The sequence below is a fragment of the Telmatherina bonti genome (assembly GCF_933228915.1).
Source record: "Telmatherina bonti genome assembly, chromosome: 13".
Classification (NCBI taxonomy): Eukaryota; Metazoa; Chordata; class Actinopteri; order Atheriniformes; family Telmatherinidae; genus Telmatherina; species Telmatherina bonti.
The window spans coordinates 24,188,935-24,213,820 of NC_136611.1; the positions used below are offsets into that span (position 1 = coordinate 24,188,935).

General features: G+C 38.0%; 4 protein-coding genes across 5 annotated transcripts; 1 reads left to right on the forward strand and 3 right to left on the reverse strand.

Annotated features, from left to right (window-relative positions):
- Positions 1-749: 749 nt before the first annotated feature.
- On the reverse strand, positions 750-12,745 carry LOC306764674 (glutamine--fructose-6-phosphate aminotransferase [isomerizing] 1). Its single transcript, XM_079251874.1, has 19 exons — positions 12,697-12,745; positions 10,948-11,055; positions 10,444-10,551; positions 10,177-10,302; positions 10,022-10,080; positions 9,805-9,939; positions 9,654-9,715; positions 9,389-9,468; positions 9,187-9,295; positions 8,897-9,060; positions 7,409-7,504; positions 6,997-7,094; positions 6,705-6,825; positions 6,430-6,587; positions 4,393-4,507; positions 4,013-4,140; positions 3,565-3,732; positions 3,007-3,168; positions 750-2,442 (listed from the first exon to the last, which is right to left on the reverse strand). Exons 1-19 carry the CDS (start codon positions 12,701-12,703, stop codon positions 2,398-2,400), a joined length of 2,049 nt encoding a protein of 682 aa, XP_079108000.1. The 5' UTR covers positions 12,704-12,745; the 3' UTR covers positions 750-2,397.
- Positions 12,746-13,201: 456 nt separating this feature from the next.
- Positions 13,202-17,221, reverse strand: nfu1 (NFU1 iron-sulfur cluster scaffold homolog). The gene is made up of 8 exons (XM_079252018.1): positions 17,123-17,221; positions 15,724-15,812; positions 15,027-15,162; positions 14,634-14,700; positions 14,425-14,542; positions 14,275-14,338; positions 13,729-13,903; positions 13,202-13,552 (listed from the first exon to the last, which is right to left on the reverse strand). The coding sequence occupies exons 1-8, from the start codon at positions 17,179-17,181 to the stop codon at positions 13,514-13,516; spliced, it is 747 nt and encodes a 248-aa protein (XP_079108144.1). The 5' UTR covers positions 17,182-17,221; the 3' UTR covers positions 13,202-13,513.
- A 64-nt stretch (positions 17,222-17,285) lies between these two features.
- On the forward strand, positions 17,286-20,984 carry cUnh9orf78 (chromosome Un C9orf78 homolog). Its single transcript, XM_079252075.1, has 9 exons — positions 17,286-17,431; positions 17,544-17,603; positions 17,697-17,748; positions 17,832-17,902; positions 18,011-18,088; positions 19,146-19,343; positions 19,466-19,602; positions 19,700-19,804; positions 20,020-20,984. Exons 1-9 carry the CDS (start codon positions 17,352-17,354, stop codon positions 20,115-20,117), a joined length of 879 nt encoding a protein of 292 aa, XP_079108201.1. The 5' UTR covers positions 17,286-17,351; the 3' UTR covers positions 20,118-20,984.
- An 84-nt stretch (positions 20,985-21,068) lies between these two features.
- med22 (mediator complex subunit 22) lies at positions 21,069-24,085 on the reverse strand. Of its 2 annotated transcripts, XM_079252076.1 has the most exons (5): positions 23,978-24,085; positions 23,625-23,787; positions 23,379-23,459; positions 23,013-23,221; positions 21,069-21,549 (listed from the first exon to the last, which is right to left on the reverse strand). In XM_079252076.1, the coding sequence occupies exons 2-5, from the start codon at positions 23,745-23,747 to the stop codon at positions 21,357-21,359; spliced, it is 606 nt and encodes a 201-aa protein (XP_079108202.1). In that variant the 5' UTR covers positions 23,748-23,787; positions 23,978-24,085; the 3' UTR covers positions 21,069-21,356. The 2 variants fall into 2 exon arrangements, with proteins under 2 accessions (XP_079108202.1, XP_079108203.1); XM_079252077.1 differs by lacking the exon at positions 21,069-21,549 and having other exon boundaries at positions 21,916-23,221.
- Between the last annotated feature and the right edge of the window lie 801 nt (positions 24,086-24,886).

Consider the following 24,886-nt stretch of genomic DNA (forward strand, 5'->3'; position numbering starts at 1 on the left):
CCGCAATTACTGTGCAGCTGCATATAAGGTCATAATTGCAGTGAGTACATTCAATGAAATCCTGCTGAAAACTGCACTTTTTCTCACCAACAACTTAGCTGCTTACCTTTCAGTCATGCTGAAGCTGAATGCATTCTTCAGGCTGATACTGGCGGGTGTGCTCTCCTCAAAGGAGCTGTTGGACCAACAAGTTTTCTCAAGCTGCTCCATCTGGCCTCCATCACAAACTTCCAGAAACAACAGCTGCTTGTGTCTTTGCTGTGGACGAAGAAGAGCTGTGCAGGGGTTGAAGTCGGTCCAAGCAGTGCTGCGCATCTTGCCTGCAACCTTCCAGTATTCGCTGTCGTGTTGTGTGACCATCCTGGCCATCATCCACTTTGCGCTGTCAACCCTGACAACTCTTCATAGCAACATCAAGCCCATCGTCTCCATGTTAAGAGTTTTAGAGGTCTGCGCCAGACCATCGATGTCAATCTTCCAGAAACTTGGCATTGCTTCCAGTCTTTGGACAATTTAATCACCCTGTATGTGTGTACCTGGTCTCTTCAGGATACACTTTACCAAAACAAAATGACTTTTAAATGTAGCTCATGTCGGATTTACATTTTAAACTGTTTCTCTAAATAAAATGATCAGATGTTTGAGTGTCATCAACCAACTTCTTGTGTATTTGTTTCCATTGATGATGCGTGTGGATAATAACAGACACTTCAAGAGAGAAGCATTTCACACTTTATTGCATCGGTTGAACTCCTAGTATACTCCCACTAACTTAACAGCTTCTAATATGTATAGTACAAGTATTTGGTGCCCTGTTCTTTCTCAATGCATCCAGTTAAAAAGGAAAAACAGAGCTGAAGAATATGGGTAACATAAGTACCTGTGATAACTTTTTTTTTTTTTTTTTAAATCCCTTTCACTGGCTCAGAAGCTTAAGTGTTTAAAAAAAAAAAGAAAATCCAGGTTAAGGCTTAATTGTAAAAGCAAGAAACCTCTTCAAACCAAAAACAGGCTGTGAACTCATTCTAAGGTAAAGACTCCTACTTCATTTATTGTGTGCACATTTTCCCTGGCTTTTGAAAACACCTGGGATTGCAGACCCACAGATTGCATCTAAAAAGATTTCCCCCTGTAAACACAAGTATTCAGTATGCTGTCCCCCCCGGGCCTCAACATGCCTTCATACATCCCAATTTAGCCTGAATTTATACAAGTTGCCAACAAAAACTATGGAAGTAACATGTACATAAAATGTATGTGTGCAGCATACAGTTTACAACTGTCAAAGCCATTGGACAGATTTTTTTGGTTTGACAAAATGACAGTAACATTCAATTTTGAAAAGAAATAAGTAACTTATATAAAATTCATTAAAAAAAATCTGAACAAGAGATTATGACAAAATATAATGGTCCCAGTCACGTAATATAATGGCAGCAGTCATGGCCGTAGGGTGAGGGCTGGCAACTGAGATGCTACTTCATGTTAGTAACTTTTACTGTACCAGACGTGCTTTAGTTAGTAGTTTAAAGTTAGAAATCAGGAAAAAAGACAAGAACGTCACTCAGTAACCAGTTAAAATGAGATTATACTCAGAAAATGCAGTAAAGACTAAAGAACAAAGATTGGAAGGAACATTCTACACAGCAACACAATTGCAAAAGTTTTTTTTTATGACCTGACTTGTGATGCTTTTTCTGCGGTACACTGTGTGACCTCAGAACAAAGTTTAAGATGGGAACAGTCAAAACTGGCAAATTGATCTGCAGTTATAAGGAAGTAATGATCTGTGGCTTGGAATGATTCAAGACGGTGGTTTTCTTCAAAAGTGGAGTAAAATATTTCAATTATTAGCTGCCAGAAAAAAAAAAAGATCCCAACTAACCTACAAAAGAGGTTGGAACCTAACTAAAAGAGAAAATGAGCTAATAGGGTTTTCAAAGTGTAACTTCTCTCAGTCAGCAGCTTTTACTTTGACTCCCTCAGAAATCAAATGGCATAAACAAACATGGACAGTTTGCTCACATGCTACATGTGTTGAGCAAGACTGTCAATAAGCCTAAATGGGATCACAAGCCCCAGGAAACATCTTAAATAGAAAAAAAAGGCAATAAAGATGCCAGCCCAGTCCCTGCCACCACAGATAAACTACACTAATAATTATAACAATAATAATGACAATGATGCAAAATGTTTGAGAAATGACACAGTGAGAAGCAGATATTATGCAACAGTGACATACGTACATTTAGACAAAAAGATTGCATTAAAAAGAGCAACAGCACAGGACACCCAAACAGAACATTGTCTTCTCTTTTTCATACAGATGCTCCTTCGATGTCAGTGTTTGACTGAGTGTCTGCCAGGCTTTTTATGTCAGGCGATGAGTAGTGACGTTTACTCAACTGTCACAGACTTGGCCAGGTTTCTCGGACAGTCCACCTGAATTTAAACAAAAAGATATCATTCAGCCATGAAAAAAATACACATCAAGCAAAATAGTCAATAGTTGACTATACGCTGCCATTAAATTATGTATAATTAAATAAAATCCCACAAAAACACACTTCAATGTGACAGCCACAAATCCAACGGCTTGTGAGCTTGTGTGGGTGCTGTGTCACATAAATGTTTGCTTCAAAGGGAATGTGTGGCTCGGACATCCCTCTTGAATCATTCTAGCAATGTTAACAGAGTATATTTATGCTCTGCTTGTTTACTACAGCTCATCCCACCATAAGAATTTCACCTTTTTCATAACTTTTCCTCCTTCTACAACTGGATAAAATAGTAGCTCTCCAAAAACTGTATGTTTACTTCCAATGGTGAATCTTAAGTACGCTTGCTCGTACAGAGGTAGACTGCTACGGCTTGGTAGCAAATAAAGTTATTAGCTTGGATAATAACTCCATATAAAAAGTTTTTTGTGTCTGCAGAGAGATGAAAGAGGTAACAAGTCTCATCCAGCAAACACTTTGCTGATGAGCCTGAAGAAGCAACACTTACGTCGTAACCTCTGAGAACGGCGAGGTGGAAGGAGAGCAGCTGCAGAGGGATGACGCTCAGGATGCCCTGCAGGCAGTCCACGCAGTGAGGCACTTTGATGGTGCGGCAGGAGTTTTTGATAGTCTCATGGTCATCTCTGTCGCAAATCACAATGGGACGGCCCTGTAAATCAAACGGTCTTTAAATGTCATCTAAATATGTGTCCCAACAAGCTGAAAAATGTTTGGCTTTTCCCCAGTTTATTTCACATCTGCAACAGATTACTGAGCCTGCTGATGTCATGCTGAAGCAACCTTTCCCTTGTATTTACTGAGGTGAGGGAGCAGAGGTGCAGTGCAGACAAGGCTGTGAAAATAACTTAACACAAAAATGTGCTGTGGTTGAAAATGCTCAGCATACTTTAAATTTAACCTTTACATAATAAGTTGTAGGTTTGAACTTCATGTCCAGTAGTTTTTAAATAAAAAGAGGATGGAGAGTGCGTTTCTCATTCTGAAATGTTTTGCCTTTAGAGTTCGAACAAAGGTAACAAAGGCGTGTGTGCGTGTGTGCTTATACCTGGCGGGAAACAACTTGCTGCAGGGCGTTCTGACATTTAATGTAGGTGTGGTCTCTCATGATGATCATGATAACCGGCATGAGTTTATCCACCAGAGCCAGTGGACCGTGTTTCAGCTCTCCTGCTAGGATGCCTTCTGAGTGCATGTATGTGATCTCCTTGATTTTCTAGAGGATGAAAATCAGATACAGATTTAGAAAATAAGAGCTCACATTGTTATATTTTCCTAACATAAAACCTTGATCTAGCTCTGCGGAAACAATGCCTTTTCTTTTCTTAATAGCTTAATTTAAGTGTTTTATTAAAAAGGAAATAAAATGTAAGTAACATGTTTCAGGTACTCCTGCCGTTGAAAAAGACAAACAGAAATGGAAAATGCCAGCGTTAGGAAGAAAAAAGAGCAACAAGCTGATAAATCAGCTTGTAAATAAGATGGTATTTGCTCACCAGTGCTCCTTCCAAGCACGTTGCATAATGGTAGCCTCTGCCCATGATCAGTACACTCTTCTGCTGATACAACTCTGTTGCCAACTTCTGGATTTCATCATCCAAACTGAGAACCTCCTTGATGAGATCTTATATGTAACAGAAAAACAATTTGTTATTGGTTTTTTTTTTTTTTGGTGGGGGAGGGGGCACACAGCCCAAAAAACTGACAGTTGGATCCCTCTCTCATTACTTAACTTTTTCATTGAATAATAATAATAATAATAATAGTAAAATACAAAACTTAGCATATTCTTGTTTTTTCTCTGAAAGCTGACTTTCTATCTTTTTGCATTTCAGTTCCACATGAGCTCAACCAGATTACTTGTTGCTTGACTTGCCTGGAAGCACTCTTAGACCCTGGATAATCTCCCGTCGTCTGGGCTGCATGGAAATTCTGTCATCGCACATCAAGAGTGCAAACATAATCAGGGCCACAAACTGACTGGTGTAGGCCTGCAGAGGAAAAAAAAAAGACAAGGATTAAGTAGTGATGTAAACAGATGGTTAAAAAATATAACTACCTACCTAATGAACTAACTAAATAAAGAAATACATTTAGACCACCACTGGACAATGACATATTTCTTGCAGGGCTCTAATTACAAAACATGTATGACAGCTTTAGCGCACAGTGAACCCAAAGAGCATCAAATATATCATGACGTAGGCCTTTGGCACATCTGGTGTGGCTTTATGCTCTGTGTTTGGATAGTGTGTTTTCTAAAAGTCTGGACTGGGTGAGAAATAGGAGAGGTGGATTTCAGATCCACTGAGCAGGTTTCACATAAACACAGCTGAGCCCAGTTAGGCCAAAGTTGCTATTCCAGGAACCCTCTGTGAGCACATAAGATCACATTTAAGAGAGATCTGATCGATCTGGAAATGCCAACACTAAAATCCTCCCACAACTTTAAGACTCTATGTCTGTCATCATCACCACTGACTCTCTTTGCTCCTTTTGAAGGCTTTCCGTTCTCATTTGGGTAATTTAATCTGTTCACGGTCCCCTCCAGACTAAGAAATATCAACATGCAGGGCCAAGAAAATAGCAGTAAAAAACCTTTACACTATTTTCCTCTCCAGACAACATTGTATCCACACGCTTTCATAACTCTGACAGTCCCGAGTGCTTGCTCAGATGTAATTCTACATCCACGTTGTAAACTGTGGTCTTCTTCAACATTAGTGTCAGTAGCTTTTCTGTGTTTATCTAATGCAAAATATGCCGACCGCTACCCTGCAGATATGAATCCTTACACACAACTGTCAACCAATACAGCTTAGACACAGAAATGTCTTGCAAATTGTTAGTTAGGAACTGAAAAGCAAACTCTATAACCCTACAAATTCCCAATGGATCCTGTTATGTAATCTGTAAAGCAGTTTTTTTTTTCCAAACACTGTCATCTGATCTGCCAGTAGGATATGCCTTGTAACAACATCAAAGTATGCTGTGTTTACGACTCAACTTATTTCAATATATTCTGATGAAGAAAGTTTGCAAAAACTTAAATTAGAACAAAAGAAGGAAAATAGATTTGGCAGATGCTTTTAGGATCATGCAGCAGTTCAGAAGTGACACATGTTCTCCAGTGATCTGAAGAGGATGACTGTAAGTGTGCAGTGTTTGGTGGAGGTGGGTGTGGGTGTGTGGCCCTCTCAGCCAAGTTATAAATGATGGCGTCTCTGAGATGTGCTTTTGGGATTTGGAGCAGCGCAAGAGTCACTGAGCCAAGCCCAAATCCTGGAGCTGGGAAGGACCTGCTCTATGCGGCTCTCTCTCTCTGTGTGTGCGTGCACACAGGCTGAGCCTTCTACTTCTCTGCTCCAAGTCCCAGCTGGAAAATCCTTTTGGTTATTAGGGTGAGAAGGGGGAGAGGCATTAAAACCTAGAGTTCCAGCTTTTACATGAGTCAAGATGACAAAATCAGGCTTCTTCAGCTCCCTGTAGGATTACAGTGGAGGACAATTTCAGTTTCCAAAAGGCGGAACCAGACTCGCAATCTGAGTTTCATTCAGTGTCTGTGGGCATTGAGTTCATCTGTGAGATGATGCTACACATGGGTGTACAGTTTCTTCAAGTCAAGAAGAAAAGTGTCAGTTCAGTCAAAATGATGAAATCATGTTTCCTCCATGCGAACATTTTTTGGTGTGGTTCAAAATGGGGCATATGTCATAAGATGTAGAGAAGAGTTGAAGCTCTAAAGAACATATGAAAAGAAATGAACATACTCCCACTCCCAAATAGTCAATGGCTTCCAAACACAACTGTAACTAAATGACCATCTGGTCCTTTACTGGTAAATATTCTCTAATGATACAAGCAATTGCTACCGATTTAGAAAATAAAATTGTCAACTAGAAAGGTGGATTACTTTGGTGCTGGCAACTCCAACCTCTGGCCCAGCATTGATATGGACCCCACAGTCAGTCTCCCTGGAGATGGAGCTGCCCACTGTGTTGGTGATACCCACGGTCAGAGCCCCTCTCTCCTTGCAGTAGCGCAGGGCCATGAGGCTGTCAGCAGTCTCTCCTGCAGGATTGGCACAAAACTTAGCAATTTAACAGGATAGCTAATTTACACTAAATGAGAGTCTGATTTAATTTGACCAGAAAAATATCTTGCATGAAAAGGGAGAAAACCACACACCTGACTGGCTGATAAAGAAGCAGACATCGTCTCGGAAGACTGGGGTGTTCCTGTCCAGGAAGTCGCTGGCCAACTCCACCATGACAGGTAGCTCAGTTAGTTCTTCCAGGACCTGGCGGGTCTGGGAAGTGACAGAGGACAGCTTAGCACTAGATCTACCAAGCCCAGAGCAGAAAATGTGCCAGGAAAAAAACCTCTTACCTACAGAGCTCAAATTTTGCATTAGTCTGACAGGTTCAATGTGTGCATGACATCAACTGACAGCAAACAAGAGGTAGTAAGAGCTACTTACTGCTACTCCAGCATGGTAACTGGTGCCACAGGCAATAAGGATAAGTCTCCGACACCTCTGGATTTCCTTAATGTGATCCTTTAGTCCGCCAAGTGTCACTGAAAAGCAAAACAAGTAGCTAATAAGCCATCAATCCATCAAAAAACCACCAAGATGCTGATGATGATCAAATAGGTGCAGATTTAGCTGGATACTACTCCCTCCTGGTAGGTGGAAGATCTATACTCTCCCAAGTCGCTCTTTGGATTCGTTTTAGAAATTTCACTTTGAAATGAAAATTAAATGACATGCAGCTTTCCTTTTGTGAAATCTGAACATATCTGAATGATCCTAGTTTTATTATTTATTAATATTGCTATCCCAGCAGAATGATGCAGGTACACAAAGAAAAATGATAAAATGCTTCTATAACCTGTGTTGTTGTCGAAGTTGACTCTCCCTCTCATGGTGTTCACCACAGACTCAGGCTGCTCGAAGATCTCCTTCTGCATGAAGGAGCTGTAGTTTCCTGAGACACAAGGGTCAGATATCAGGATAACATTGCCAGCACTAGTAAAATACGCAAAAGCCTCACAAACACATGGTAAGGGACGTTTTTATGAAGTGTGAGCCAACATGAGGTCACTTGAGAGAGGTCTTGTTGACACACATTAAGCTTCTGAAAAACCACAATCCTCCAAGAGAAGCAGGAAAACATTTCACCTAGTTTAACTAATAATCTGGCTTTACTGGGAAATGTAGGGAGTTTGGTCTTATTGTTGCTTCCTGCACATATTTGGAGCCACAGAACAACTTGAACAACCAAACTGAATAAAACAAACACAAGGCATCAGGGGAGATAAAGTTGTGCTATCAATAACTGTAGCAGTCAAAAAATTTGTTTTTCAGTCTTCCTCTGACAGCAATTTGGGTCAAACAAATTAGGTTAGTCAGCATATAGGCTCCAGAAAATGAGACGTGGAGAGAGGCTGAATAATGACAGGACCACAAAGGAATGTCAGGCAAAGGCAGCATTAGTTTCCCTCTGCCCTCTGCTGGACTACAGGGGAAAGGAGTTTAAAAGTAATGTTAATTTTACATTATATTTGGCTCCTTTCAAGCTGGTCATGGTGATATTTAGTAAAGCAAAGGAACAAGTTACTTAATCTTGTGAACTGAAAAAATAGTTATATTTTTCTTTAAAATAGGAAATAAAAGGCCATAGATCTGCTGGTTACAGCTTCTTTTTTTCCTCTTAAAAAAAGGATTTAATGCAAGATTGCAGTAACAAAATTAACCATCAGTCTGTCTTGAAAACTCTCTCTTAGAGCATAGGGAGGGCAAATAATGTCAACTGAGAAACAGAGGTGGAATGTGGGGGTGATAAGGTCCAGAAACTCAGGGCTCGTTTTAACAACAGGGACAACTTTCCTGGGGGGTGCAGGGGGGGTGAAGCTGATCCAGAAGGTTTATAGCCTCTTGGATGATAACAAAGATTGTCTCAGGGAAAGCTGTAAAAAGCTAACTGACCTCCATTAGCAGTTAGTCTCTCATTACTACTTACATGGGATAATAGGTGGGTTTGAGGCTAAATTAGAAGGTTGCTTACACATTATTTATAACCTCCATTAAAAAGGTTATGCTTTTGTTTGAGACTGTCTGTCTGTTCGTTATTTTTTAGCAACTTTACTCAAAAAATACTAGCTGGATTATTGTGATTTTATTCTGAGAATGGGTCTTGGTCTAACTTAGATTCTGTTAAATTTTGGGAGTGATCTGGAAGGAATTGTGGACACAGGAATTTTTAAAAGGATTCTTCACAAAATAAGCTGCTTGGCGTAGGTCTGCGCTGTCCAAGTTCTAGTTTACAAATGAGAACTGTAGCAATAACTCTAAGCACAAAGGATGAAGCTTCGCTCACCCTTCATGATCTGCTGCAACTCCATCTGCAGGGTCTGGATGGCACGAGCTGGATAGTCTCCTGCCCTGCGCCTTATCCTGTGGATGGACAGCCGACCATCCATCACAGCAGCCACATCGTCATCCTCCAGAAATATCACCCGGTTTGTATGTTCTATCACAGCACTGTCATGACATAAGACATCTGTCAGAATCCACACTGACAATTTGACTTGCTGTATGTCTCAAAGATAGAGCAGAGATAACTGGAGCAGGGGAGCAATGTTCATGAGGCACACAACAACTACTTACCTAGCATCAGAGGCAAAGTAGTACTCCACACCTTTCTCATCAACTGGGAACAAGCAGGTGTCCTGGTCGTTTCTAGGAAGAGCGCTGCAGCTCTTTTTGTCTTTTCCAGCTTGGAAATAAAGAAAACAAAGACTCAATCACACTCATTCAATGGAAATGGAAACATGGATAAATTAGAATAGATACATAAACATTCAATTACAGGAGCGGTAGAGAACAGGAATGTGATCCGTGGACAGCTTGTGATCACTGCGCACTCCAATAAGCAGAGGACTACCCCTCCTTCAAAATCACAAAAGAAAACATTGTACATTACATCTCTTAATTGGCACAGAACGGAAGTAATAATTCAGTATATATACTGATCTGTGTGTTTTAAAAAACATTTTAATAAACTAAAGATATAACTCAACAGAAATGATTTCAGAAGTTACGTAAAGATGTTGACTACATCAGCATGAGCATACCTTGTGCCGACTGCCTCTCCAGGATAGTGGACACTCTTGAAGACCAGAGCAAATGCTCCCTCCTGGTATGTGGGATGAACAAACAAGTTAGACCTTCTTTTCCACACTCTTTTTACCTCTATAGCACTGGTGGTCATTAGCATGCCCTTACCAGCTGCTGAGTAACACGCTCAACCAGCGTGGCAAAACTGATGTCATCATTCTCCCGGTTGTCGTACATGTACTTGACCAGCTTGGCAATGGTCTCTGTATCAGTCTCTGATTCAAAGTCATAGCCTTTGCTCTCCTGTGAACACAAAGTTGATCAGTCCTGACTATATACAAGAGGGATGAATGAACGGTACAATTCAAAAAGAACATTTCCTGACCAAGAATTTCCTCAGGTCTTTGTAGTTGGTGATGATTCCGTTGTGAATTACAATGAACTCTGCAAACCAAAAGGATTATAGTAAACCTTCAAACGTGGATGGATGGATGCACACAGGTTAAAATGAATTGTTTTAGCATCTTTACCACAACTGACCATTGTTCTTATCTGATCTGTGTGGGTGACTATTGAGTGGACTGGGAACACCGTGAGTAGCCCAGCGGGTGTGAGCAATGCCAAGGTGAACATCAAACTCTACATCCAAGTCAATATCCTGCTGTTCTAAAAGACAAAACAAACAAAGCACATTGTATTTAGTTTCCAAACTCTACCAGAACACAAAAGATAACTAATCATACTAGACCTTTAAAAAAAAAAAAAAATCGAATTGTTTTGAAAGCGATGAACTTAATTTCTACTTACTGCTGATTTCTTCATCCAGCGCCTTCACTTTTCCACGCTGCTTGATCAGTTGGATAGTCTTAGCATTTGACTCCCACTCCTTGCCATTGCCTCCATCAATTCCCACACCTAAAACGAGCATAAAACTGAGTAAATAAAGGAGAATATACACAGAGCATCAGGTGTAACTGTGAAGAAAATGTCATGGTAAATGGATAGATCATAGGACTTTTCAAAAAAGTATTGAGCACATGTCTTTATCACTGGTCCTCATACATTGAAGAGGGCATCAGTGACATCTGTAGGTTTCTTGACACTTTGAAAATTAAAATGGAGAAGGTGGGGACCAAACCACTGACAGGTACAGGACTGTTCTCAGTCCTGAACTGCATCCAACCAAAACATTTCAATGCTATATCATAGAACACCAACAAATCACTTCCTACTGAGTAGCATTCAGCCAATAAATGGGAGAATTTGTGGAAAGAAAAGGTGGGGGTGATGGTCTTATTCCTTCTCTCTCACCAGCTGAGTCGTAGCCCCTGTATTCTAGACGTCTCAGACCTTTGAGTAGAATCTCAAGGATATCACGGCGAGTCCTTGGTACATGGTAGTTGAGATAGGCAAAGATTCCTGGGGAATAAATAACACAAAAACATCCATTTGAAAAACGTAAGCTAAATCCAAAGACAGCCTATGTTTCACCGAATAGAAAATCTCCTGGTAATATAAAATTAATATAGACCAAGAATTTTATCAAAGAAAAACTACAATATCTTGTGTAGATTTTGTAAAAAAAATATGACCATATGAATATTTAAACAAGGTCTAGTTGTGACAATAACCATGTTAAGTTTACTGCTAAAGGAAAGAAAGTAATTCTGAAGCAATTCCACTGATTTGGGACACGCATTATTTGTTGATGTCACCCTATTCTATTTATACCCCATTGTCAAAAAGTGGGCGAGTACTATATGAAAAACCTGTCATACAAGGGTGGTTATTTCAAAACAAGCCCTTACAAACAACTGACAGCCTATGTTGGCCAGAGGTGTGATTGCAACAGTAACAAAAGACCAACATCCAAAACGTCTGAGTTTATTATTCGTAAATATTTTTTAAGTTACTCACTTATTTTCAAACATACTGACAGTTATTTGTGTAACGTTACCAGATTAAGTGAGAACAAGTCTGCTTATATCATGAAACAGGACATTCGGCTTTACTTTTCAACTTGTCATAAACAATTAATACTGGTACACTGTTCCACACACATCAGACACACTTCAGGAAGAATCAACATAAATGACGAGAAGCAACCGTGAAATAAGGCCTGGTAAACATTCAAGCACTCCCAGATAAATGCAAATAAAGAACCAAATAAATAAGGCATTAAGACAGAGAAGCAAATAATGGAGAGAGGCAGAGAGGGCAAAGGAAAATTACTGAGTAGGGAGGGTAAATGTATCACAAGAGCAGGCTTTCATTCATATGAAAGTTCAATAGGAGTGAGTATTAGCTGCATCCACTTAAAGTGGCAGTAGATATTCATAGAAAATAATATAAACAAGTTTTTATCTCGTCTGATTGCAGTAATTACATTATGGACTGTTATGGTAGACAGATACGTCACTTATCAGTCACAAGAGTTGCTGAGGACAGTGACATACGAAGGATTATTTCCAAGGAAGAGAAATTAATCATATTTGAGATTAAAGCTTAAGGAAGCATTACACGAGTGTTACAACCTTAAAGGACTTCCATTTTTTCTTTCTTTCTTGTCAATATTGTTGTTTAGGCATAAGTAACACATGGAGTTATGTATGCTCCAAATCATACGTTAAAATAAAATAAAATAATAAATTAAAAAAAAAAAAAAGATTTAGCAAGTGGAAAGTTCAGTAATGAGCGTGCAGTAACAGCAGGTTGCATTAGCTCCCTGACGTTAGCATAGAAATGAGGTTTTCTCTCCCTTTTCATATACTGATTTATTCTCTGAAACACACAAAAGTAACTCACAGGTCTTATAACAGATCAAGTAATAAAAATACTGTTTTAAATTTTGCTAACAAGGAGCATCTGCAACACAAGCTCGTATTCGCTAACCAGATTCAGGTTAGCCATCCTAGCTGGCCTTTAGCCTAATACAACTGTACACCAGCAATATTACGTTTTAATTTATCATTTTTTTCTACCTGAAAGGGAGCAACCTAGGTTTCTCATTTAATAATTAAAAAAAAACACGAAAAGTAAAGTAAAGACTACATCACTCACCACACATGTCTACAGCTCGGTTGCCAGATTCAGCTACTCAGATCTCGGGAAACCGGGGACGCCTGTCAATAAGCCTCGCCCCCTCAGATCACTGAACCAACTGCGTTCCTCAAAGTCGCCACCTGATTGGTCGAGCGGTGTGTCAGTCAGGTTGCACCCAAACCCAACACTTCTGACGTGGCATAAGGATGCAGTCCATGGGCAGGGCAGTAAGTACATCCTGCTGCTGCCATTCAGTATGCCGTGAAATAACATCGTCACACAATCACAGGCCTGTACTCCCTCCAATCCACCAGGAAATGGGAAATATGATAGAGAACTGAAGGACTGACTCATGGTGAAACAACAGTACGATTTTACTTATTTACACATTCATTCCAAATTTAAAGTGGTGGGGTTGTTTCTGGGAAATTAGATGAAACCTTACACATGCATACACAGCAAAAGTGCAAAGATACACATACTAGGACAATATTTTGAAAATATTTGAACAATCTTTATTCATACAGTATTTGTAACCTAAAGGTAGTTTTGCTGACTGATTCAGAAATGTGTAAATACAATATGAAAGAATAAATACAATTTATTTCCACTGCACAATCGGTTTCTGGAGCCGAGCCATTTTGACTTACATGTTGTAAAATAGTTATTTCACAGAACACAAATGCCAAAGTCAATGATAACATCTGCATGAGCAATGATGCAAAGTTCTTTCACACAGCTGTAAAATACAACTAGTTATTTTATTGCATATCTGATTGAAAAGATGGTTGGAGGGAGGAAGGAATGTATATGTGGTTCTGCTGGTTTCAGTAGTTCACACTTGAGCTGCCTCCTCTTCCTCCTCATCCTTCACCTGTAAAAAAAAATATGTAAAAAAATGTTTTTACTCTGTAAAAATGTTTTATTCTGCTATTTAACTGTGTTCTCGTGAATGCACATAATGATACATTTATCAATTAATCCGGCAGTAAATGCTCACATGACAGACTCCCCTCAAAATCATAGGTGAACAAGAAAAAGTGAACAAACCTGCTCCACTGATTCGACCTCAGGTACATAAAACTGCAGCATGTTTTGAATTCCATTCTTCAAGGTAACAATTGAACTGGGGCAACTAGTGCAGGAGCCTTGCAGTTTCAGTTTAACAATGCCATCTTCAAATCCCCGATATAGAACATCTCCTCCGTCCTCCTGCACTGTTGGCCTGGGAAAACAACAATATTCGCAAAAAGCAAGGCAAGTTTATTTGAATTGCATAAAACATTACAAGCATGACAGCTAAATTATCCGCTAAACAGCCGAGAAAGAGAAAATCGTAGGTGGAAAAAGCTGCGAATAAAAAAGCCTTGAATCACACAAGGAGCAAAACCAGAGGGGGAGGAGCGAAGACAGCACACTTTCAAATCTTCCTAGCTCCACAACATTACCTATCCCAGCTGTAAATTAAATTGGTTAAATTTTGTGAAAGTTAAATCTCCACTAGCAAACACTCTCCACTTACATAACTAACAAGAGGACAGAAAGCCACAATTAATTGCCACAGCCAGTGGCAATTAATAGTCAGTGTCAGTTTACCTTATTCGAGTATCCAGCAGCTCTTTGATCATAGCCACTACTTCATCATCATCATCTGATGGGGCTAAAAAGAGAAGTGGAGATTGGAGATGTTTGGTCTATAAGGACTATTTACAATTTCTGTCCGGCTCGTCAAACTAAAGTATTCACCTGTATCTGCATTTGGCTTGCTGTCTTCATTTACAATGGGAAGTCCAGAAGTAAAGAAGTCCATGATAGCAGCAAATACATCAGGTTTAATTACTTTCCATTCCAGAGTTGCATCAGACTAATTTAGAAAAAGCGTTGAAAGTTATTCCAAGCAACAACGTCACACAGTGCTAAAGTATGAGACATGAGTATGCTGGATCTTATTTTACCTTGGTGATGGTGATAAAATCGGGGCCGAGGAAGACACTTTTGACTCCATCAATCCTAAACAACTGTCTGGAGACAACACACAACATAATATGCTTTAAAATAAAGTTTTTCAAAAATACACTACAATGATGTTAAATGGGTATTTTGTACATCTGAATGATTTCACAGTATTGCTGTGGCATTTATTTTTTACCTTCCTTTAAACATGGAAACCTGACAACTATATACTTACTTACATTTTACAGTGTAATTGTTAGAGTATAGACTGCAGTCCTCAGACAGAAAATAGGGAAACAAGGTCAGAAAATGTAAAATACTATTAATAAGCTGTGCTTTCAAACAACCCTGTGACATCCTGAGATAAGTTAAATAGTAAATAAGAAGTCACAAACCTGGCTAAGGGTGAGCAGTGAGCATCACGTGGGCCCGCAAAATTCATGGTTCCCTCTTCGAGAACAGTCCGACCAGGCAGAAACTTCAGACTGTTTGGATTCGGCGTGTCCTGTGTCTGCACAAACATGCTCCTTCCTGAACAGAGACAAAACACAAAGAATAAAATAGTAACATTAGCTGTGAGGGAACATCAAGGATATGCTTTGTTATTGTACAAGTATAGATAAAAGATTTTCTCACAACACTGTGTTCTTTATTTGTGTGATAATCAGCACATTGTATGATACAGTGATGGAACCAGACATTCAATATCATGTAATTTCTCAGCATTACCATACCACATCTGAGAGCCTATGCATTATATGGTACATAAATACTATACAATGTAAATATTTAGCCATATTTCTATACCCTATATATCTTTTGATGTTGTTTTAACTACTTTCCTCTCTTTGCACTGTTTAAAGAGCCACTCAAATGGAATTTTATTTTTATTGTTCATGTCAAGTCTAAGTCTTTGATTTACTGTAACAATGTGGCCTGCACTAGAAAAACCAATTCAACACACTGTAAAAACACCTGCATATATAATATACTGAGCACCTGGTACTGTTGTATTGCCATTTGAGAAAATCCCTTTTGTATGAATTCAGTGTTGAACATATGAATAGTACAGGATGGTACTAGAATACGAACCAGGAACATCCCAGAGGGGGCTTTTTGGTGATCTGTTGGAGACCCCAGTAGAATTTGAAAGTATGTGGAGTCCAGTGCTCTGACACCCCCTGCCAGCAAGACAAAAACAGTACATATAAGAAACTAAATGCTTTACTACATAAAGAAATGTAGTCAGTTAAAAGCAACCACATCATCCTTTCTTGTTTACATTCCCAACTTAAGGATATGGCAGCAATGAGGTAAAAACTTGTAGACTGTCATTGATCTATAACATATATTTTGTGAATGTTATTAGCATCCCTCTGTGATCCCTCTGTATCAGAATAGTTAGGGGTTAAGGTTAAGTTGTTGCACAAGGTTATAAGAAAATCAAGTATAGTATAGTTTTAATACATCGGAAGGTAATACACTGTTAATGAACAGTTTTTATCTCATAAAATGTAGATATTTTTAGGTACTATATTATGATCAGTTAAAGAAATAAAAATGAAATATACATGCAAATGTAAAGGGTAGCAAAAATTAACCAAAAGCATTCTTAGGTGTAATACCCCAAAACAGTTGATACATTTTCTAAAATGTGATAAAGCTTTAACATGTGATTTGTCTGTTATTTTAAACTTATTTGCAACATTTCTTTTGGTGTGATCTCTTTACTATAACACAGCAAGGACAGTTCATACTAAACTTTTATCTCCACTGTCATTTACAGATGCTCAAATAAACATTTGCAAACTGGAAACTACAATTATACTAAAAAAACAACGAAAAAAAAACCGAAAAAAAAAAAAAAAAACAACAACAACAACAACAAAGACTGCAAATAATTACTTGGTAACATATAAAACAACACACCTGGATGGAAACAGTATAAGATCATAAATCTCCAAGAAAGAAAGGTTGTAATTCACCAGAGGATTGGTTGACCTACAAAGACGTATTTCAGATATATAACCACTGTAAGTCATAATCAAAGGTTAATCAAATCGGGAATTTTGAGCAGGACATCTATTGAGGTTCCAGTCCTGTAAAAACTTATGAAGTTATGCAGAACATTAAAAAAACTGACTTCACACAATGTCAACAAATGGCTTCAAAACCTAAATGGTGTGTGTTTATCTGCTTATTTAACTTGTTTAAGCTTCTACAAATTTGCTCTGTATGGCACCTGAAAACCATTATACTGATACATTAATATATGTCAGAAACTGATAAGTGATAATAAGGTCATCCCTTACGACATCTGGTTTATAAGATAGTTTGCGTCATTTCACAGTTTAGCACACAAGCTAATGCGCCAGTTCGCCACATGCATGCCCCGTTCTACAGAAAGTAGTGCATTCATAATTAGTAAAACAAAAAAAAGGCTGAAAAGTGGGACAGCATTTCTTCAAATACGGCAAAAGATTTAACTTACGGACGTGAAAGTCTTGCTGAAATACCCAACAACCTGCCGAACAGTGCGTAAGTCGCCATGATTGTTATGATTACTTAAAGAGAACGGAAGTATATTTTGCACATGCGGAAGTGACGAACTATTATTGTGCGCTCCTTAAAGTGTTCTCCTCCAATACGACCAAAGTCAGCTAACGAAAAGACCAATATTTACGAAAGCTCTGAAATATTAATTGAACTCCAAAAAAAAAATGCCGTGTGGTAAGCACTTCAGGCGGAGAAGGGACTCGTCAGATGACGAGGAAGAAGACGAAACAACCCAAGAAGTCAGGTAATTTCACAACAAGAACAAAGAACTGTTAAGTGTTAGCTAGCGAGCTGACGGCGTGCGTAAAAATGATTTCACCACGATTTAATCAGGGGTTTCTGTTTTTGTTGTTTAGATCGAAAGTAGAGGAGGCGAAAGAGCTTCAAAGTCTGAGGAAACGACAGAGCGGCGTGAGGTATGCCAAAATGCATCCTTTATCTTAACACTTTGTAGCACTGTATGGTCACACAGATGAGATGCGCCTAAATATCCAGTTATTTTCTCCCAGTGTTACCGCTTTATTGGTTGGAGAAAAGCTGCCGCCAGAAGTAGAAATTGACGTAAGTAACGGTTTTGGACTAGCATACGTGTGTTAGCGTGACGTATTTAAACTTTGTTTTATTAAAATGTAAAATATTTCCAGAATGATCCCTTCAAACTGAAGACCGGAGGTGTTGTCGACATGAAGAAGGTGAAAGACAGAAATAGAGACATGTGAGTCCGCAACTTATCCTGATGCATTATAATAATGAGATTGTGTCTTAGTAGGTTATTACAAAATGTTATTAAAACTACTCATGTGTATAATTAATATCCAAACAGGACAGAAGATGACACAGACCTCAACCTTGGCACATCATTTTCAGCTGAGACCAACAGAAGGGATGAGGATGCAGACATGTATGTATGTTTTTTTGTTTTTTTTTATTTTATTTTGCACTTAAGTTTCATACATATATTCTCACAAAAACATGCCCTTGCATTGTTTGCCATTCTCAGTGTCCTGACGCATGTGAAGGAACAGATATTGATCAGATTGAAATTCTCAATTTACAGATTCATCATTTTATTCTGGTTTAATAAGATTACATGTTTTGGTTATCACGAGACTCAGTTATGCATTGCTTAGCTGTTTGACCCAATGTGGCATAACAGAAGTTTATTAAGTTATGTTAGAATCAAACTTCATTGGAGCAAAGCAGCACACAGGTAAAACTGGCACAGAACTTACTCTCTTTCATGTTCACTACTGTGACATTTCGTCTTTGACACAACAACCTTCTTATCTGAAAGTTATAGCGAGTAACTCCCAAGAATTTAAGAGCTGACTTCTCTTTAGTTACAATATACAGAATACGTCCTGTTAAAAATAGGAACATCTCAACCCAAAACCTCAACCAGCAGACTTCTGTCCCTTGCATTCATAGTTGTATCTAAATATACACACTACCAGTCAAAAGTTTGGATTCACTTTCCCATTAAACTCAGTGGAAAGTGTGTCCAAACTTTTGACTGGTACTGTGTATGTAAATGACAAAATGTAACACCCGTATAGTCAGTATGATAAGGCATCATACTTCGTTTGAATTTGCCATTTTAGTTCTAATATTTACCTCTACCAAGGAGGTTATGTTTTTGCCGACGTATATCTGTTTGTTTGTGTTCAAGATAACTCAAAAAGTTATGAACAGATTTTCATAAAATTTTCAGGAGTTGTTGGAAATGTGAAAAGGAAGAACTGATTTAATTTTGGAGGTGTTCCGGATCACCATTTGGATCCAGAATTCTTTTAAAGTATCCTTTAACATTGTGCTTTGTGGAGGTTTGCACTCTGCGAGTGTTTTTCTAGTATTAATTTCTTATAGGACATTTAAATAAAACAATAAAAACACTATGCTGCATTTTGTAGTCTCTGCATGAATTGCTACTGTAATAATTTCTTTTCTCCTCTGTACAGGATGAAATATATTGAAACAGAGTTAAAAAAGAAAAAGGGCATGGTGGAGGCTGAGGAACAAAAAGTTAAGGTGAAGAATGCAGAGGACCACCTGTATGAGCTGCCTGAGAGCATCCGAGTCAACTCTGCCAAGAAGACAGAGGAAATGTTGTCCAATCAGATGCTGAGTGGGATTCCTGAAGTGGATCTCGGCATCGAGTATGTCTAGAAAAATGAATCGTCCTTTTTATTTCATATTAAAGGTGCCTTTTTTTAGAAGAATGACATTTAGCATTGAAACATGGTTGTAATACAGATATTTTGTCATGATTTCTTTCCAGTGCTAAGATAAAAAATATTATTCAGACAGAGGAGGCTAAAGCCAAGCTTATAGCAGAGCAAAGAAACAAGAAAAAAGACCATGGAACTTCATTTGTTCCCACAAATATTGCTGTGAATTATGTCCAGCACAACCGCTGTGAGTTCATACTGGGGTGTAAAAATTCATTTACTTAAGAAATTTATCATTAGATATGGATATTTTTCAAATTGTGTCATTTTCTTTTTTTCTTCAGTCTATCATGAGGATGTAAATGCACCTCAGAGGCACCACAGACACAGAGAAGAACCCAAAGCAAGACCCCTACGTGTGGGTGATACAGAGAAACCAGGACCAGAAGGTAGGAGTCTTACCACTCTGTTCTGTGTTTTCAACAATGGAAATCATTGTTTAAGTCATTTAGTTTGAAATGCAACTAAATATTTTTGCTATTGATTCTTTTTGGGCTAATTAAATATGCAAAAAAAATTATTTTAAACATTGAACTTAAATATTATCTGAAATAATCTGAAAAGCACATTTGACTTTTTCTAATAATACATTTTTTATCCACAGCACCTTCACCACCAAACTACCGCAAACGTCCAAACAACGAAAAGGCCACAGACGACTACCACTACGAGAAGTTCAAGAAAATGAATCGAAGATATTAATCTTTTATTTTTTCCTTAGATTTTCTTTTCTTGACATGTCATCTTTGTAAAGAGCCTTGTTTCCAAAAATGTAAAAACGCCATCTCCCTTGACATTGATGTAACTTGTAATTGTTTTATAAAGCTGCAGTGGTTGTACTCAGTGCATTTGCTGTGTAATGGTTGTGTTAGACAATCTGACATGACTGATGGTTTCATGTAGTTTCAAACATGGGACAAAAATGTGGGAAGGCTGCAGGGAGTAGATGAAAATTAATGAGGTTGATGATAGCTTATATTTGCCAGAGATGCTCTTCTGTGATTGGTTGTTATAATTATGTCTGAATTAACTGTTGTGAGAATAATTACATTTCAAGCAAAAGACCCCAAAAAACAAAATCTGCTTTTGATTACTGAAAGTCACTCCATTTCCAGGTAAATGCTGATTCTTTGACGGCTGAATGTTTTTAACATATGAAGACTTGAAAGATGGAATTGTATTAAAAACTGATGCAAAATTGTAGATTCCAGCTTTTCCAAAGTGCAAATTGAAAGGAATGGCAGAAAATTCTAATAAAAGGATAGGCAGCAAGGACAATACAAGTCCAAAACTCTTAGTTACTGTGCATCATTTTAATGCTCAGAACATCATAACCTTCCTTGCAGCAAATTAACCAATCACAACAGAGATTGTCCCACAGACTAACACCAACTTTGGTCTTTGGCTTCTACTCCTCTGTTAAAACTGGGCATTTGTCTTTACATATTTTAAGTTTTCAGAAATACATTTAATTGAAAACAAAACTTAAGAGACTGTTTAATATGACCATGGTGGTGTAAATACAAAGGCAGAAATTAAATTTACAGGAGCAAAGTTTCACAATTTAACGAAAATCAAACAGTTTTTAATACTTATGCAAAGTATAAAAAAAAAAAAAAAGTACAAATGTTTATATTTCAGTGCTTCAAAAATAAACTGAAAACATTAAGTTGTGTGCAATAAATTTCTTAATACTAATGCAGTCTTTGTAATTTTAAAAGTCGAACGGAAGGGAATGTCACTTGGCGTTAGTCATCAGGCTGCTAGTCTGATGATTTTGTTCACTGGAGTGGATTAAAATTTTCCCTTATGAGTATAAATATAAAACAAATCCTAAATTTTCCTAAATTAAAGTTTTTTTTTTTTAAACAGTTTCTAGTCCACTAAACCAAATTAAATCTAGTCTAACACTACTTCACAAACTAATGACCCCATAGAAACTCATGGCTTCTCGAGGTTGCCAGTGCCGTGTCCATTGGGGGGGTGTTGGGTGATTGTCTCCTGTGAAGGCGGTCCGTCGGTGTCCTCTCGGTCATCCTGGTTTGAACTGCAGCTGCTGTCAGGAGAGGCCCAGCTGTCTCGCCGTCGGTAGGCCTCACACAGAGGCAGGTCAGTGCTGTCCCACTGACTGTAGCTTTGTGGAGCAGAAACCAGTAGGAGGCAAAGAATCAGTGCAGCACAGAAAGAGAGGAGCAGACAACAGCGGTAGGTCAGAATAAACACGCTCATACATATAGAAGAGCACATGAGAGCACAGATTTAATAGTAGCATGGAGGTTATGTAGAAGCACTGGAAGCGATCAACAGATAAAAAATGGCTTTGTTACTTTCTAAAGCTATGACCAACAAACTAAGATCAGCAAAAGAATGCGATTAGTCGCTGATGGAGGAAAGCAGAGCGAGTGAAGCGAGGAAGACAAGTCCACAGTTGTTAGCTCCAAGTATGGCTCAGAGACGCTCCTTCACGCTTTCTTAAAAGAAAACAAGACAAACTACAGCAGCATTTTGTCTCTGCTTTATTTCTCAATCATTCTGAGTCTACTGAAACAGCTGACATAAATGTACAACTGCACCGTGCGCGACTGACTCCACTCATGGTTACAGTGTTTTTTCGGACGGAAAGAACAAAATTAAGTCACTTTTACAGAAAACTACTTTCAAAACTCTTAGTAGCTTTAGATTTGTTACATCAAATAAATAACAGCAAAAAGTTGGATTTAATTATACAATCTTTGCCTAAAATCTTTTATAAAGGTCATTATATTTCAGATTTAAATATTATACTGTTGATAAAAATTATACAAGAAAAAATATTCTATTATTGTTTTAATCTATTTTTAAATTGAACCTTTTGTGTTGCAATTCTTATAAATCTTCTAAACAATTTAGCTATAGTTAAAACAGCCAATTAAGTAGTTAAAATTAATTTCAATTTATTATTTACATGCAAAATCTTCCTGTTATAAACAGACAAGGTCCCATTTCTAATATTTTATTAAAACATGAATCTCTGCCATGGACCTATAATATTATTTAAACAATGTAATGTTCATTGGTTGCTGCTGAGCTGAAAAAAAAACTCCTGATCACCTTTTAGATAAAAAAAAACCCTGCAGTAAATACACATCAACGCCTCTGGTTCAGCTGCGAATTTGTTCCTAGTCAACACAAAAAAACTTAGATACTGCAACAGTCAACTGTATTTTAATAAACTGCCCAAATGGTATGTTTACTTGTGTTTAAAGAGCTGCATGTACTGACATTGCAGATATCAGTGGCATTGCCCTTATAATATCCCAACTTTGACTCATTGTAAGAATACAGCAAGAATTAAGTCAAGGCACTTGTAAAACTCTAATGATGCTAAGGCACTTAGTAAACAGAGTCATCACAGTTAGCTTATGCAGCACTTTGTGCTGATGCACGGTTTTGTTTGGATGAGACAATGAAATACAGAAGAATTGTCTGGTTTAGTTGTGGTAGTTAAACCCTTCCTCGTCTTAGTAGTGAAAAATAAAAGGTGGTACAGTACACGGGTGGTGGGCATGGGAGAACAGAACAGTGGTGGGATGGGGGCAGGTATGAGCCTACTTGTACCTGGAGGAGTAATATTCTTCCTCAAGCTCATACAAGTCGACGGCGATCTCGTCCCGGAGCGACGTGAGCTTTTTGTCACACTCCTCTTGCAATGCCCGGAGCTGCTGATTCTGGAGACTAATGGCATCGTTCACAGATGGAAAGTCATTCAGAATCAGGAACTGTTTCAAATCTGAGACCAGTTTCATGAGGGACTCGCCAGCACGAACCTAAAACAACAACACAGACAAAGAAAGATGCTTTAAATCCTATTAGCTTTTGTTCTTTGTTTTCTGGAATTAAGAGACTTTCAGAGTCCCAAAGAGAAAGCAGTATGCAAATTTCACTAACCACACACACCCACAAGAAGTTTTGTGTCTCACTTACAATGTTGGCAGCTCTTACGTGCATCTCATAATGGTCCTGCTCTGCCTGGGCTGTTCTGGACACCTGAGTCTCATCCTCTATCTGGACAAAGAAAAAAATTAAGAATACAACAAATATTCTTACCGTGACAAGTTTTTTTTTATTAAACTTTTTCCAAAGGCAAAATACCGCAATGCTGTTTTGACATGAAAATAACAATGTTTGCGTATCTTATAGACTTTAGTAAAGTGAACTTAGCTGCATTACCTTTGCTGTTTTTATAATTTCTGTGAAGTTGTCCATGATGGACTTGATGTCGTCTTTTAGCCTCTTGTTATAGTTCTGCAGCAGAGTCTCTTTGCTCTGAGGGAGAGCTCTCTGAGCAGCCATGATGCTCAGAAATACAAACAACTTGCGCTACTTGTTCAACCTAATTCAGACACAGAAGACTTTTCAGATGACGATGTTCATGTAAATAAAACATTTAGGCATGAGCAAAGCGCAGCTAGCATGAAAAGGCGCGTGGTGTCTGAACAAAAACGGGCAATAAAATTTCAACCTAATGCATATAAAAAAAAACACCACTTTTAATTAACCTTATACAATACTTATTTACTTACCTATTATAACACATTTAAGAAGAATATGGTGATCATGTGAAAAAGAAAACCCCAGAAGTTAACCTCCTCCTTCTTCTTCTCGTTGTTGGTCTGCTGTTTCTTGGCCTTTGGCAACAATACATAACACAATACCGCCACCAGCTGGTAAGGAGGTTTACAAGCTCCTACTTCTTGAATATTAAATGTGATTCAAGTGGTTCCATTGTGTTTTACCGCCATCTAGCGCTGAAATCCTTTGTATAAAAAAGCTGACTATGGTTTGAATCCAGTGTGGCTGATTTAAAAAAAAAAAAAAAAAAAAAAAGAAGTTGTGATTTAGTGTGGATCACATTTAATATGTCTGCTAGTTATAACAGCCTCACTAAATATGGACTTTTTCAGAGAAACATCTTCAAATTGTTTAATAAATAAATTTATTTAATATCAACAGAATTTCAAAAGAGGTCATATCTTGCCAAATATATGACTGGAGAACCACGTCCACTAGCAGAGCAGGTTCATGATTCACAATTTAGATTTGTTTTTCTTCTCAATTTAAACATTTCATATAGACTCTGATCTATGTGATGACTACTATATTTTCTTTTCCTGATATCTGACAGACATTTCCAGCTTTAGTGAATTTGGATAACATGTGGACCCAGACAGGTTCAAATAAACTCAACCTCCTGCAACAACAGTACACAGATCATATCCTACAACATCAAACATTGACCATTTCTGCAGTTAATACATCTGTTTTAAACTGATCTAGTTAAAAATAAACTATTTACAATTTGTCAGAACGATTGAAAAAATATTCCTATACTTAATATTTTTTTTAGTAAACCTTTACATAAGTATAAATGTAATATAAAGATAATGAACTATTTTTCTTAGTCTAAATATATTTTTAACCACTGATTTTAT

Bases quoted from the DNA above. Each gene is read 5' to 3' on its own strand.
- nfu1 (XM_079252018.1), bottom strand. From the start codon at position 17,181: ATGGCGACTTACGCACTGTTCGGCAGGTTGTTGGGTATTTCAGCAAGA. The intron at 15,813-17,122 runs GTAAGTTAAATC...TCTTGCTGGCAG, and splicing joins TCAGCAAGACTTTCACGTCC to GGGGTGTCAGAGCACTGGAC. The intron at 14,543-14,633 runs GTAAAATAAGAT...TTTCTAAATTAG, and splicing joins ATTTTATCACCATCACCAAG to TCTGATGCAACTCTGGAATG.
- LOC306764674 (XM_079251874.1), bottom strand. The intron at 9,469-9,653 runs GTATGCTCATGC...GTGATTTTGAAG, and splicing joins GGAGAGGCAGTCGGCACAAG to GAGGGGTAGTCCTCTGCTTA. The intron at 6,588-6,704 runs GTGTGTGGTTTT...CCAATCCTGCAG, and splicing joins CTTCTTTATCAGCCAGTCAG to GAGAGACTGCTGACAGCCTC.
- med22 (XM_079252076.1), bottom strand. From the start codon at position 23,747: ATGGCTGCTCAGAGAGCTCTCCCTCAGAGCAAAGAGACTCTGCTGCAG. The intron at 23,460-23,624 runs GTAATGCAGCTA...TTCTTTGTCCAG, and splicing joins AAATTATAAAAACAGCAAAG to ATAGAGGATGAGACTCAGGT. The intron at 21,550-23,012 runs GTACAAGTAGGC...TGCTCCACAAAG, and splicing joins GAAGAATATTACTCCTCCAG to CTACAGTCAGTGGGACAGCA.
- cUnh9orf78 (XM_079252075.1), top strand. From the start codon at position 17,352: ATGCCGTGTGGTAAGCACTTCAGGCGGAGAAGGGACTCGTCAGATGAC. The intron at 17,749-17,831 runs GTAAGTAACGGT...AAATATTTCCAG, and splicing joins CGCCAGAAGTAGAAATTGAC to AATGATCCCTTCAAACTGAA. The intron at 19,805-20,019 runs GTAGGAGTCTTA...TTTTATCCACAG, and splicing joins AGAGAAACCAGGACCAGAAG to CACCTTCACCACCAAACTAC.